The following is a 13,931-nucleotide window of genomic DNA, read 5'->3' as shown; positions in this document are numbered from 1 at the left end:
TGTCCTGTTCAGTTTTTCTCCTGCGGGCGGGGGGCTCATTGCTGTATCCCCAGCACCTATTTGCTTACGATGCAGTAAATAAGTATTTGAAAGAATAAGTGAGTAAATGTAGGGCCCAACGGTGGCATCCTTGGGGAAGCCTTGCCCGCCTCTCTGGGTAAATCCTCCAGTTCCATATTCATTTCTGGGATTATCTGGTGGATTTCGCCTCCTGCTCTGGACAGGGCCCTCCAGGGGAGGACTTTCCTCCACTGAGCCTGGCACTTGGGGGGCACATAGGAAGCTGTCGATAACCGGCTGGCCAACTTAACATGAATGAATGAACGAATCGCCGGACTGTATAACTAGCTCACTCCTCGCTCTCTCTTCCCCTTACCTCGCTTTGTTTTTCTTCTTGGCGGCTATAACCCCCTGCCACACTGCGTATTTATTTGTTGATGTGTGCGTTGCCCGCCTTCCCCCACTAGGCTGTAGAATTCCACCCTAGAATCTAGAATGGAAGCTCGTGAAAACAAGGGCCGTTCAACATCGCAACCTGCCCTCCCCCAGCGCTCTAACCCTCTCCTCTGCTTCACTATTTCCTCCAGCGCTTATCACCCCTGACATACTCTTTCACTTTTTTGTTTATAGTCTGTCTCCCATCAGCTCCGCGCGGGCCGGATGTCTGCGCTGGGTTCACAGCTGCCTCTCGGATCCCCGTGTGCGAACCTGCGCACGGCGGGCGCTCAGCCCACGCTGTTGACCGGATGAGCAGGGCGGGGGCGCGACGCAGGCCGTGGAGGTGCCCAGGTGGGCAGGGACGCTGGCCCCGGCGCGGAGCCCGCCCCCGGCCTCGCCGGCAGGCTGGGCCGGGCAGGCAGGAGTTAAGCAGCGTGCGCGCTTCCGACCCGCAGGTGGCGCCGTCCCGCCTCGGTGCCCGACTCCGGGCGCTTCGAAGTGCGGGACAGAATCGCAGCGAGCGCGGAGCCGAAGCTCAGCCCGGACTTGTTGATCTCGCCCAGGCAGCCGCCGCCACCGCCGTCGCCGCGGGAGCGAGAGGAGGAGGAGGTGGAGGAGGCGCCGCGGGATAGCGGTCCTGCCCCCCGCGCTCCCCGCGCCCCCAGCCTCGGACAGCGCGCCCCGGCCCCGCCGCGCCTGCAGCCCGGGCGCGTCGCCTGCCCGGCCGGGGTAGGCCGGGCCCAGCCCGGCCCCGGGACCGCCGCTGCCCGTGGGCGGGGGCGCCCGGGCGGCCGGGACGATGCGCGGTCCCTGGCCCCGGGAGGCGGCCGCCCTGGGGGTGAGTGTTGGGGCGTAAGGCCCGCAGAGGGGGCGCAGGCGGACACGGGCTGGGGGCTCGCCTGCCGCAGCTCGGCCTGTCGGTCTGCCCGGGCTCCGCGGTTTCAGCCGGGGTGGGGGGGAGGCGGGCACGGGCTGGGGCCTGGGAGACGCGCGATCCCCCATCTGGGGCGAGGATGTGAGCCCCGCGTGCCAGGGGGCTCAGGGGGAAACCCCCAAAACCACCAGTGCGCGGCAGGAGGAGGGCACGTTTTGAAAAGGCCAGAAAATTCAGCTCGTTTCCCCGCCTCCCACCTCCCCCACCCCTTCCCTTCCAAGCCCGGGGAAAGGCGCAGAACCCGGAGTTATAAAAAGCCATCGCAGGAGAGGAACGGGGAGGAGCAGGAGGAGGAGGGGGAGGAGGAGGAGGAGAAGGGGGCGGGGAAGGAGCGAGGGGAGGACGGAGCAGGCGGATCCCGAGTTGTCTGCGCGCCCCTCTTGCGGTGGGGTAGGGGGCGCAGAGGGAGGGGCAGGACCCCGGGCACAGCTTGGCTCTTCGCCTTCGCGGCCACCTCCGCGCTGGAGCGACCTCAGCAGCTGCTCCGGTGGCGCGGGGTCGTTCCAGGACAGAGGGGCTGTCGTGAACACCCCGACTGTTGTGACCTCTGACAGGTGGGCACCTGGAACCCCCAGAAACCCCCAAATATTTTAAGATTTAGAAAAAGCAAACCTGCTACCATCTCCCTAACCCCCAAATCCTGATCATCTCGAGCGGGGGAGGAAAAGGTGAGAACTCGTTTTAAAAAAGAAAGGAAGAAAGTTTTTCATGCAGCGCCCCTCTCTCCCGACTGAGGGACTCGATGGGGAGACCCACAGAGAAGAGAGTTTCAGCACTCGAAGGCGCGGACAGCGCCCCGGGCGGTTGGGTCGCGCCTGGGCCGCGCAAGCCGGGGGTGGGGCCTCCGGGACTCCAGGGGCATCTCCTGGGGCCGCCTCCCCGCCCCGAAGGGCGGCCCCTCCCTCCATCCGTGGGGTGGGGCGGACTTCAGCACCGGCTGGAGGGACAGCACCCAGCCGTCCTACTGCACTGAGCCGCTTAAGCGCCGGAAGGTCAAGGCCAGCCGGGACCCTGGTGGAGAGGTGGGGAGGAGCCATGCCCAACTCCTGGCTTGCTGACCCGCGTCCGCTTTCGCTTTCTGCCTCGCAGCCGTCGGGATGGAGGTGAGAAGACGGCCGTGACGCGCGTCCGCGCGGCCCCCTGCACCCCCAGCAGCCCACAGCGCTCCCCGCCCCCCTCCCCCGCAGCAGCGGGCCTTGCCGTGGAGTGACAGCGGCCTGGGGGGGCAGGGGGGGCGGGGGCGGCCGGACCAGCGATGCCGGCGGGCATGACGAAGCATGGCTCCCGCTCCACCAGCTCGCTGCCGCCCGAGCCCATGGAGATCGTGCGCAGCAAGGCGTGCTCCCGGCGCGTCCGCCTCAACGTCGGGGGACTGGCGCACGAGGTGCTCTGGCGCACCCTGGACCGCCTGCCCCGCACGCGGCTGGGCAAGCTCCGCGACTGCAACACGCACGACTCGCTCCTCGAGGTGTGCGACGACTACAGCCTCGACGACAACGAGTACTTCTTCGACCGCCACCCGGGCGCCTTCACCTCCATCCTCAACTTCTACCGCACCGGGAGGCTGCACATGATGGAGGAGATGTGCGCGCTCAGCTTCAGCCAAGAGCTCGACTACTGGGGCATCGACGAGATCTACCTGGAGTCTTGCTGCCAGGCCCGCTACCACCAGAAGAAGGAGCAGATGAACGAGGAGCTCAAGCGGGAGGCCGAGACGCTGCGGGAGCGGGAGGGCGAGGAGTTCGACAACACGTGCTGCGCAGAGAAGAGGAAGAAACTCTGGGACCTGCTGGAGAAACCCAACTCCTCTGTGGCTGCCAAGGTGAGTCTGCGATCCGGGGGCTGCCGGGCTGGGGGGATCTGCCTGTGTGTGTCCCCACAGTGAGGACCACAGCTGGGGGACTCTGGCTTAGTTCCCAAAGATGAAAATCAGTAAGGGGGAGGGGCTAGGGCTGAGCTCCCAGGGCCGAGGACCAGCCCCCTCAGACTTTTCCTGGGTGGCATTTCCGTCTTTGTGTTATCCCGTACTTTGTATGCCTACTTTGTTGAGGACGAGGATTTATAGGGACGTACAAAAGGCCAGGACAAGGGGATGGACACTGAAGAATACGAGAGAGCACAGAGAGACACTAGAGGCTCTCTGGGATGGAGGAGAGTTTGGGTCCCTGGGAAGTCCCAGACCCAGGCCGGAGTGGGTTGCCCTGTGATTTTAATACACGTCTCCATATTTGTAACCCCACTGTGCCCCGGGAAGGGAATGAAAGCAACTTACAGACATGCTTGGAGGATGTCTTGGAGATACTGCCAGGTAGTTTCAACCCAAGTGAGAAAAACAAGGCAGAGGCACTCGAGGGGTGGGTGCGGATGTGCGTGACACAGGCAGTTGGATGGGGGTGCCTGTGGGCCAGAGGTCACCCCTGGTTACTTAGGTATTTATTTGTTCGGTGAGTTTATTTCAAGAATGGTTTGGTGCAGCTTGTAAAGATGCTGTTGGAAGAAGATGTAAATTTCGAAATATGAAAAATGAGGCAATGTGAAAAACAAAGGAGCGGGAGGTGGTGGGAATGCATTTGATCATACGGGGCGGGCTGGGAGTCCTGGGTGCTGCTGGGTGGAGGCCGAGGCTGTGAGGGACTGAAAGGGGCTTGGGCTGGGGCCAGGGCAGGGCAGGAGGTCAGTGGTTGATGAGAACCCTCTCCGTGTCGCCTGGGAGAGACGGGGCCTGGCTTCACGAGACCAGCGTGCTGGGTGTCGGGAGCAAATGACAACGCAGCGTATTCAGGGCTGTGAAAGCGGTCTCGTGAGGCCCAGGGGGAGCCCATGAAAGAGAGTTGTTGATGTCGAGATCCAGCAAGACCAAGTTGGGAAACACGGGTTGGGAGCAGGTAACTCACTCTCTGAGAGCGGGGCCTAAAAAGGGGCCAGGTAAATACCTTTGGGGCAAAAGGAAGTGAGGAGGAGGAAGTCTGCATCTCCATCCATAATTAAATAGCTACGGCTGGCTCCTGTCCAGCTCTGGCGTCTCATTTTGGGGTCTCTGTGGCTCAGTTCTCACTAAAGGCCCACCTGCAGGTCCCAGTTTCAAAGGGACTCTGTGGGGTCCTTTCCCCAGACCTGGCTGCCCAAAGAGAGGCCCCTGAGACTGGCTGCAGAAGGGGTGGCCGGTAGGAGGGTGGAGGGAGCCCCGCATGTTTTCCTCTTCTCTGCCCACCCTAAATAGGACTTAGAGGTTCCTGGGCCCGGCTTCCTCCTCTGGGGCTGTGGGCTGCCTCTCTCCATAATCCTGCCCCCGATTTCGTGTCCAAAAAGCCTCCCTCCTAAGACAGAGTCACTCACCGTTAATCAGCTTAGGATCAACAGACTTATTTTGCTATTTCCAGGCCTGACACAGGTTCTCCCACTCCAAACCCCATTTAGGCCCAAACATGACTCTCCCTTCCTGTCTTGTCCCTAAGACCTGAGAGCAAGGGCAGGAAATGGAAGGGTTTGTCCTCCTGGAGAAGCAGCAGGCAGAGGGCCATGTTTGGGTTGGCATCTGGCCGCCAGGCACAGGCGCTGGGGCATGCAAGAGGCGACGTTTGGGAATGAAGAGCCTTTCCTCTCCCTTGGGTTAATCTGCTTGCTGGGACGAGCCTCATGACCTCTCTGTGATCCCAGGCGGGGGCTGCCGGCTCACATTCCTGGCAGATGGACCATCTAGGATTTTCTGCAGCCAGAGCTGAAATGGGGAGGCAGGCGGGCTCATTGGCCCTAGGTATAGAAATCCTGGCTGCTGCTGATCAAACACCTACTGTGTACAGAGTATAACGAGACAACTCTCTGTTATTATCCCACTTTTCACAAATTCAAGGCTCAGAGAGGTTAACTAATTTGCCTAAGGCCACACAGCAGGAAAGCAGGAGCCAGAAATTCCAACGGAGTGTTCTCTCCACAATGAGCAAATGCTACAGCCTCCTCCCTGGTCCCCCTGCTTCCTCTTTTGCCCTGCAATCCATTCCCACATGGCAGCCACAGTGAGCTTTTCAAAATGCAAATTGGATCACATTATTCATCTGCTTAAAATCCTCCAGAAGTTTCCCATCGCACTCAGAATAAAATCTAGACTTGTCATCCTGGCATATGAGGCCCTATAGAATCTGTTCCCATGACCTCTCTGAGCTCATCTCTGTCACTCTCTTCTGGTTCACTTGGTTCTGGTCCCACTGGCCTCCTGCTGTTCCCTAAACAGGCCAGGATTTATCCTACCTCAGGACCCTTGCACTTGCTGTTCCCGCTGCCTGGAATGGTCTTCCCCAGATTATCCCCTGGCCAGCCCCTTCCCCTCATTCCTCATTTGAGCAGGTCCCTGCTCACATGTCCCCTCCTCAGAGAGACCTTCCTTGACCCTTGTCTAAAACAGCCTCCCTCCCTTTACTCTCTGTCACATCCTGCAGTGTCTTTCCCGCATAGGCCTTAAGCGCCATCTGAAGTGAGTGACATTGCTTCCTCATGTTTCTCTGTTTCAAATCCATAAGAATATGAACATGACGAATTGATTCACTGCTCTGTTCTCAGCACCCATCGTGGTGCCTGGCACAGAGGAGCTTCAAATAACTACATGTGGGATGAATGAATGAATGAATGAATGAAGCAAGCAACCAGTCAGTCACTGTGTCTCAGGGTTTGGGGACCTGTCACTCTTTCTCACTGCCCACCTGCGACCCAGATCCCTGTGCCGCTGACCTCCTTCAGTCGTCACTTTACCCGTCCCATCCCTACCCAGCCCCCAGCTTGGACACGTTGCTTGTGGAAACAGGTGAGGCCTGTGGGAATTTCTCAGCCCACAGAGTGAAAGGACCAAATGGGGGATCATTTCTGGGTGGTTGGGAGGTTCCAAAATGGCCACGTCTCATATGCGAAGAGCAAGGACTGACTGGGTTCTGCCCAGCCCCTCCACCTCCCTGGATTTTGGCTTCCGGCAACTTGTTCACCTTTGCAAGTCCCAGCCTCCCACCTGTAAAATGGAGATAAAAGGCCCGCTTTTCAGGGTCGTCATTAAATCACGTTTGTCAACATTTCACTCCGTGCCTAGCACATAGTAGGTGGGTGGTGGTGTTGTAAACAGTAATGAGCAGAGTCCTTTTTCTAGGGCTAGGGGGGGCTGCGTTGCCGCAAACCCAGTGGCAGCACCCGGGAGGCTGAGCTGACACTGTTAATAATTGATGGGGATGTTCCGGCAACTCGGAGACGAACCAAAGCACAGGCCCTAGGCTTCCCCATCAAGGGAGTGAAAATCAAAATCAGTTAGGCAAAAGGCAGTGTGATTGATTCTTTTTCAGAAGATGGGGTCAGCCCCATCGGGGTAGCAGGGCTGCAGTGCTGGGGTTTCTGCTTTCTCAGAAAGCCCTACAGGCTTTTCTCGGCAAAAGAGAGGGGGAACTGATTTGTCAGGCCAGGAGTGTCTGCATTCCCTGGAATAGTCTCAGGGTTAAAGCCCTGACATAACTTTCTCATTTCCAGAGTGGCTGTTGTTTATTGTGCCAAGCATTAGTGGTACTTTATATCTTCTATCTCATTGAAATCCCTCCAACAGGTAGTGTGCCAGTTAGGAATGCTTTGGGCTGCAATTAGTAGGATAGAAAACTCAAAGCAGCTTCAGTAAGAACAAAGATGCATCATCTCACATAACATGAAGTTCCAAGGCAGTTGGTTTTAGGTTGCATTAGTGGCTCAAGGATGCCATCAGGATTGTAGATTCTTTTCATCTCTCTGCTCTTCCAACCCCTGAAAGTGGCTTGAGCCTCAAGCTTGATGCCTCATATCACAAGATGGCTGCCCAGTTCCAGCCCTCAGATATAGACACAATGATGTCCAACACATGAAAAGGAGCACTTCCTCCTATGCCTCACTTTTTCTTTTTTTCTGAGAGAAAACCCTTTCCCAGGAACAACCTAGCAGACTCCTTTTAAATTCCATTGGCCAGGATCATGTCACATGTTCTAGCTATAGGGGAACCTGAGAAAGCCAGCATCTGGCATTTTCAGATGATGGAGGGAACGGATTTGATGAGTGGGATTCAGACTCTGTCACAGAAGAGGAAATGGAGGCTATGAGAGGTGAAGTCACTTGCCTGAACTCACACAGCTAAATACTCAGTAAATATTTGTCAAAGAAATGAAAATGGCAGAGCCAAGGTTTGAACCCAAATTTGTATGGTTCCCAAGCCTGTGTTCCTAAATCCTGGAATCTTGGGCACATCATTTAGGTTCTCTGAGCATCAGTGAGCTCGTGTGACAAATGGTGAGAACAGCCATGCCTACCTTTCGGGGCTGTTTTGACAATTCAGGGAGATTTCAGATGTGAATGTCATTTGCAAATGGAAAGTACTACACGTGTGAGTTATTATTATTACATTCAAAAGTGGGAGTGGCCTTTATTGAGGGACAGTGGCCAGTATTTTGCCCAACACAGATTTGATGAAGAATCAGCTCTGGAGCCCAACAGATGTGGCTCGTTTCTTGTCTCCATTGCTTATCAGGAATCTGAACTTGGGCAAGTTCCTTTGCTTCTCTGAGTCTCAGTTTCCTCATCTAGGAGATGAGGGCCATTAAGGGCCATTAAGAGGTAATTTATGCAAAGAGCCCAGCCCAGTGCGTGGCTCCTGGGAAGCACTGGGCAAGTGGCAACGGTGGTGACCAGCATTTTCACCGAACGCCTCTATTCCAGCCACATGCCTTTAGTGTAAGGAGGTTGCAGCTTCCTCAGCCTGAGCCATGGAGATTTGTGTGTTATCATCAAGAAAAATGAGAGCATCAACTCGGAATCCACTGGGCCCCTGCCGTGCTACGAGTCATCTAGTTGAGGCTCTTGCTGGCCCCAGCCTGGTCATTCCAGATGAAAGTTTTTATTCCTGGGAGATAATATGCCAGAGATTCAGAATCCTGGTTGTGGGGTCACATGGACCGAGATTTGAATCCCAGCCCTGCCTTTTCCTAGCTGTGGACTTGGGGCAGTTTGGTTCACTTCTCATAGCTTCCATTTCGTAATCTGTAAATGGGGGTGGTCATAAAACCCGCCCCCTAGGGCTGTCGGCGGATTAAGTAGGATAGCACCTGTGAAGCGTTGAGGCTGTGCGTGATAACCCCAGTGTCCCCTCTTGCTTAAGGGGAACCCAGACCCCAGGATGCGTCCGTGACTTGCCTGGAATCACACAGCTAGTCAGTGAAAGACCAGAGACCATCCCCAGGCCTTTCTGGCCCCACCATCCTTCCCCCCAGCGAGGCTCAGGGATCTTTCTGTCCCTCCCGGATGCTCAGCCAGGACCATGTCTCGGCAGCTGGTCTCCCAGGGGTTTTGAAAGGCTGTATGGGTGGGAGAATGTGAAAATGCTTAGGAAGAAAAAGTTCTGGCCAAATTAACAGTTTGGCCAAAGCTTAATTAACTGGAAGAGAAAATTAGGCAGCAACTCCATACACAGCACTTTGTGTACTTCCTATACTTGATAGCATTATGGACGGGAGCCCTGATCCCGGGGCTGGGTTGCCCAAGTTCAGAGTTTGGCTCCTCTTCCCAGTGACCATGTGAGTTGAGGCAAACAATTGCAGCTCTCTGTGCCCTGCTTCCTTCAGCCAACGGCAGTTTGGGGGCAATAGCGTGCCCGCCTCGCTGAACAGCTACCAGAGCTAAATGGGTTACGCGTGCGAAGCGCCCAGAACAGGGCCTGGCATATGGAAAGCCCTCGGTAACTGTTGGGGTTTTTTGTTTGTTTGTTTTTAACTGTCATCCCATTTAATCCTCCTGACAATCCTGCAGGATAAATAACCTTTAAAAAAAAAAATTAGCTGGGTGTGGTGGCATATGCGTGTAGTCCCAGCTACTCGGGGAGCTGAGGCAGGAGGATCGCTTGAGCCCAGGAGTTCGAGGTTGCAGTGAGCTGTGATTGTGCCACTGCACTCCAGCCTGGGCAACAGAAGGATACCCTGTCTCCAAACAAAACTATGCTTATAAAATGCTACATGCTCCTTGTAAAGCCAGAGGTTTCTCTGGCCACTGGATTCCAGTGGAGGCAGAGGGCTGACCCCCGCCGGGAACAGCACTCAGCTGCTCACTGATGGCAGAGGGAGTCCTGGGTGGGGTGTGACCCAGAGGGGCATGTTCTATACTGGCTCCCAGAATTCCTGAGCAGGAGTGAGCTCCAGTTGCCCACAGTGGTCACTTGCTTGATAACACACCCTGTTTGACCTCTTTTCCTTCCCTGTCTCATGTCACCCTCCCCTTCCAGAGTTTTCTGGGACCACTTCCCACATAAACCACTTGTACCCAGATCCTTGTCTTAGGATCTGGTTTTGGGGAAACCAACCAAAGACCTGTGGGAAACCCCATTTCTTCAGTGTCCTGGTATTTTATTATGGCCCAAGAGGCATCTACAACCAAACCTCTATTGGGCATTGTCTTAAAATGACTGATGGGGTGCAGTCAGCCTCATCCCCATCTCTTGGATAAAATAAAAACAACAGTAGTGTTGGTGACAGCTACTGCCTGGGTGCTTACAAGGTGTCTGGCGCAGTGCAAAGGGCATTAGTGCACCATTACATCCGATTCCCAGAGCCACTGCATGAGGGAGGGACAATTATCCTCATCTCATAGCTGAGAGGCTCGGAGGGGTGAAGTGGCTGGCCCAGGGGCACACATGCAGCAAATGGAACGCTGGACAGACTCCAGATCCCACCCAGGACTCCCTGACTGCCAAGCCCATGAGTTTGACCTCTGTACTGTATGAATGACCTTCAGGAAGTGAGAAGCAAGCTCCAGGGATGGTATCCCAGCGTTTGCTTTCCACCTTGGGGAAGTGCTGAGAGGTGAGACATTTGCCCAGCCTCTCCCACCTGACTTGGGAGTGTTCCTGGCCCCCGATCCAGAATGACCTTATCCCCAAAGGCTACCGGACAGGCCCATTGGAGACACTGGTTTAGCATTAAGCACTATTTTAACAGATAAACCAAATACATAAGGTCCTGCCTCCTCCCTGAGGTTGAATACTCTTGATTTTGGAGCCTCTGGTAGCACTGGGCATACCTAGGTGAAGCCAGGGGCAGGAGGAACACCCCAGCCCCATACTGGGGTGGGTGGGATGGGAGCTGGAATTCACATGTTGATATCCAGGGTGCCAGTTCTCCTTGAATGTTTCTCTGGTGACATAAATAAGAAAGAAAATGTTGCCATGTGAGACATACTCCCATGGGCCTGGGAACGGGGCCTGGTTTCAAATCCCACTTCCTCTTGCCTCCTGGCCAGATGAGCCCCCAAGGTGCCTCACCTCTCTCAGACTGGGAAGTGTGGATAATAAATGGGCCACGCCTCGCAGAGCAGCGGCTCCCCACCCTGGCTGTGTTTCGGGATCACCTGAATTTTGCAAAACATCCATGCCTGGGCTCCACAGTCGCAACACACTCCCTAAGTGATTTTTTTTAATTGTAGTAAAATACACATGACGTGAAATTTATCGCTGGAACCATTTTTAAGCATAGTGACATTGCTGTGCGACCAATCTCCGGACTTTTTCATCTTGCAAAACTGAAACTCCATACACATTAATCAACTCCTCCCGTTCCCCCGCCCCAGACTCTGGCACCCACCATTCTACTTTCTGTCTCAACGAACTTGACTGTTCTAGGTACCTCGTGTAAGTGGAATCCGACAGTATTTGTCCTTTGTGACTGGTTTATGTCACTTAGCATAATGTGCTCAAGGTTCACCCGTGTTGTAGCCTGTGTCAGAACTGCTTTCCTTTTGAAGGCTGAGTAATATTCCACTGTATGTGTACGTGACATTTTGTCTCTCCATTCATCCCTCGGTGGACACTTGCTTCCTTCTACCTTTTGACTATTGTGAATAATGTTGCTATTCACACGGGGAACGAATATCTCCTTGAGTCCACCCTTTCAATTCTCTGGGGTGCGTACCCAGAAGAGGAATTGATGGATCACATGGGAATTCTATTTTCGATTGTTTGAGGAAGTGCCGTACTGTTTTCTGTAGCAGCTACACCATTTTATGTTCCCACCAGCAGTGGAGCAGGGTTCCAATTTCTCCGCATCCTTGTCAACACTTGCTATTTTCAGCTTTTGTTTTTTTACGGTAGTCATCCTAATGGGTGTGAGCTGATACCTCACTCTGGTCTTGATCGGCATTTCCCTGGTGATGAGTGATGTCGAGCAACTTTTCATGTGCTTGTTGGCCACTTGTATACAGTAGTCCTCCCTCATCCTGATGTCTGAACCATGGATAGGACAAAACCCTGTGCAGTCTATGTTTTTGCTAAACATACATACCTATGATAAAGTTTAATTTGTAAATTAGGCACAGAGATTAACAACAACAATAATAAAATAGAACAGTGGTAACAACATACCGTAGTCAAAGTTATATGGATGTGGTCCCTCTCTCAAAATATCTTATCGTATGTAATATTTTTGGACCGTGGTTGACAGTGGGTAACTGACATGGAAGGTGAAACCATGGATAAGGGGGGTCTACGGTATCTTCTTTGGAGAAATGTCTACTCGAGTTTTTTGCCCACTTTTAAATTGGGTTATCTGTGTTGTTGTTGAGTTGTAAGAGTTCTTCATCTGTTCTGGATACTAATGCCTGGTCAGATATGTGATCTGCAAACATTTTCTCCCATTCTGTGGTTTGCCTTTTCACTGTGGTAATTGTGTCTTTGGATGTACAGAAATTTTTAATTTTGTCTATTTTTTCCTTTGCTGTCCATGCTTTCGGTGTCGCATTTGAGAAATCGTTGGTAAATCCAATGTCATGAAGCATCTCCCCTGTTTTCTTCTAAGAGTTTTACGGTTTCAGGTGTTCCGTTTCAGTCTTTGTATGTGGTGTGTAAGATAAAGGACCAACCTCACTCTTTTGCATGTGGCTATCCTGGTTCTCCCTGCCCCACTTGCTGCCCTGGGTGATTTTGCCCACGGGAGGGGCCAGGAAACTCAGCCATGGGGGACGGCCGCGGGATGGGGAGGACCAGAGGTGCTGGCCTGTGGAGCACTGTCTGGGGGTCACCGTCTGGGTCAGCGGCTGTTATGATTGTTGCCGGGATATGGGACAGTTTCTGACACACCCAGCATGGCCCCATCCTTCCTCGTCCACTGGAGACAGCCTGGCGGATGCAAGTGAGAGAGAGTGTGAGCGACGCGTGTCCAGAATGTGGCTACTTCTCGCCCCCCAACTGCTGCCTCCATGACCCCCATCCTCTCCCGCATGGACCATTGTGGGAGCCACTCCCACCCTCCCCCCCGCCCCTGCCTGTCCTCCACACGCAGCAACTCAGCCCCCTGCTCAAAACTCTCCCAGGGCCCCCATCTCACTCAGAGGAAAAGCTGAAATCAGCCCCTCCCACAGGGCCCATGTTCTGGCATCTTCCCTTTCTCCCCAACACCCTTGAGCCGCCCACCAGACACGCTCCCACCTCAGGGCCTTTGAACTTCCTGTTCCTTCTGCCTGGGATGGGCTTCCTGCAGACAGCCACAGGACTCACTGGCCACATTGTTCAGGTCTCAGTTCAAATGTCATCTTCTCAGCGAGGCCATGCCTGACCACCCTAAGACAGCGCCCGCCCCCCGGCACTGGCCATTCCGTTGCCTGCTTTATTCGTGTCCACCTGACCCAGCGTACCGTTACTTAATCATTAACATGCAATTCTTTTCTCTCTGCCCTGCTTGACTGTAAGCTTCCAAGGCCAGGTTTTTGTCTGTTTTGTTCCTCGTTGTACCTTCAGTGCCTGCCTAAAGTAGGCACCCGATACTTGAGTGTTGAGTCAGTGAATGAATGAATGGTGTTATCCTAGAGATAACTGACAATACACACTCATTGGTGAAAAAGGAATTTGTTTAGAAGCTTCGGGACCTTGCACCTTTATTACTGACACGTTGCTACACGTCTGACTCTCAGCCGCTTCTGCCACACCCTGGATGAAGAGTGTATCTGGTTTCTCAACCAGGGCCCGGTGTTCTCAGCCTTGGTGCTGTTGACATCTGGGGATGGAGCGTTCTTCGTTGGCGGCTGTCCTGGGCACTGCAGGAGGCTCAGCAGCACCCTGGCCCCCACCCACGAGGTGCTGCCTGGAGAGTGGGCATCAGAGAAGTAAGGGACGGGCAGCTGCCAGGAGGATACTGCATTATTCCAGGCAAGAGGAGATGACAGCTTGGAAGAGGGTGGTGGCACGGAAGTCAGTGAAAAGTGGCTGGCTTGGGGGTACATATGAGGTGTGGGGGCAGTTCCTGGGAAGCCACAAACCCCCCCCAGCCTCCACCGGTGGTCACAGATGCCCAGGCTATGCGACGGGTCCTGGGCCCTGGGCCCTGGCCATTCTTGAGCTGAGAATCTCGGGTTAAGTGGCTCAGTTTCCTCATCCATAAAATGGACCTAATCACAGCCTCTACCTCACAAGGAGGTTGTAAGGATTAGAATAGATAATGATGGTAAATAACAGTAACAGACACACGAGGCCTGCAAGGCCAATCACAAGCTGTTATTACCATGACTGATTGTGTGCATTCATCCAGTGAAATTTACT

At 54.3% G+C, this 13,931-nt stretch overlaps 1 protein-coding gene across 1 annotated transcript in view; it reads left to right on the top strand.

Annotated features, from left to right (window-relative positions):
- Window positions 1–1,261: 1,261 nt before the first annotated feature.
- The window catches only part of KCNB1 (potassium channel, voltage gated Shab related subfamily B, member 1), a 97,989-nt gene continuing 85,319 nt past the window's right edge, over window positions 1,262–13,931 (top strand). Inside the window, exons 1-2 of the mRNA XM_012654700.1 lie at window positions 1,262–1,276; window positions 2,462–3,194. Coding sequence (XP_012510154.1) covers window positions 2,628–3,194 — 567 coding nt within the window. The 5' untranslated portion in view covers window positions 1,262–1,276; window positions 2,462–2,627. The remainder of the gene's footprint in view (window positions 1,277–2,461; window positions 3,195–13,931) is intronic.

This window comes from Propithecus coquereli, unplaced genomic scaffold (genome assembly GCF_000956105.1).
Source record: "Propithecus coquereli isolate 6110/MARCELLA unplaced genomic scaffold, Pcoq_1.0 Scaffold444, whole genome shotgun sequence".
Taxonomy (NCBI): domain Eukaryota; kingdom Metazoa; phylum Chordata; class Mammalia; order Primates; family Indriidae; genus Propithecus; species Propithecus coquereli.
The sequence above is the reverse complement of the archived record's forward strand: the minus strand, read 5'-3'. Positions and strand labels throughout refer to the sequence as shown.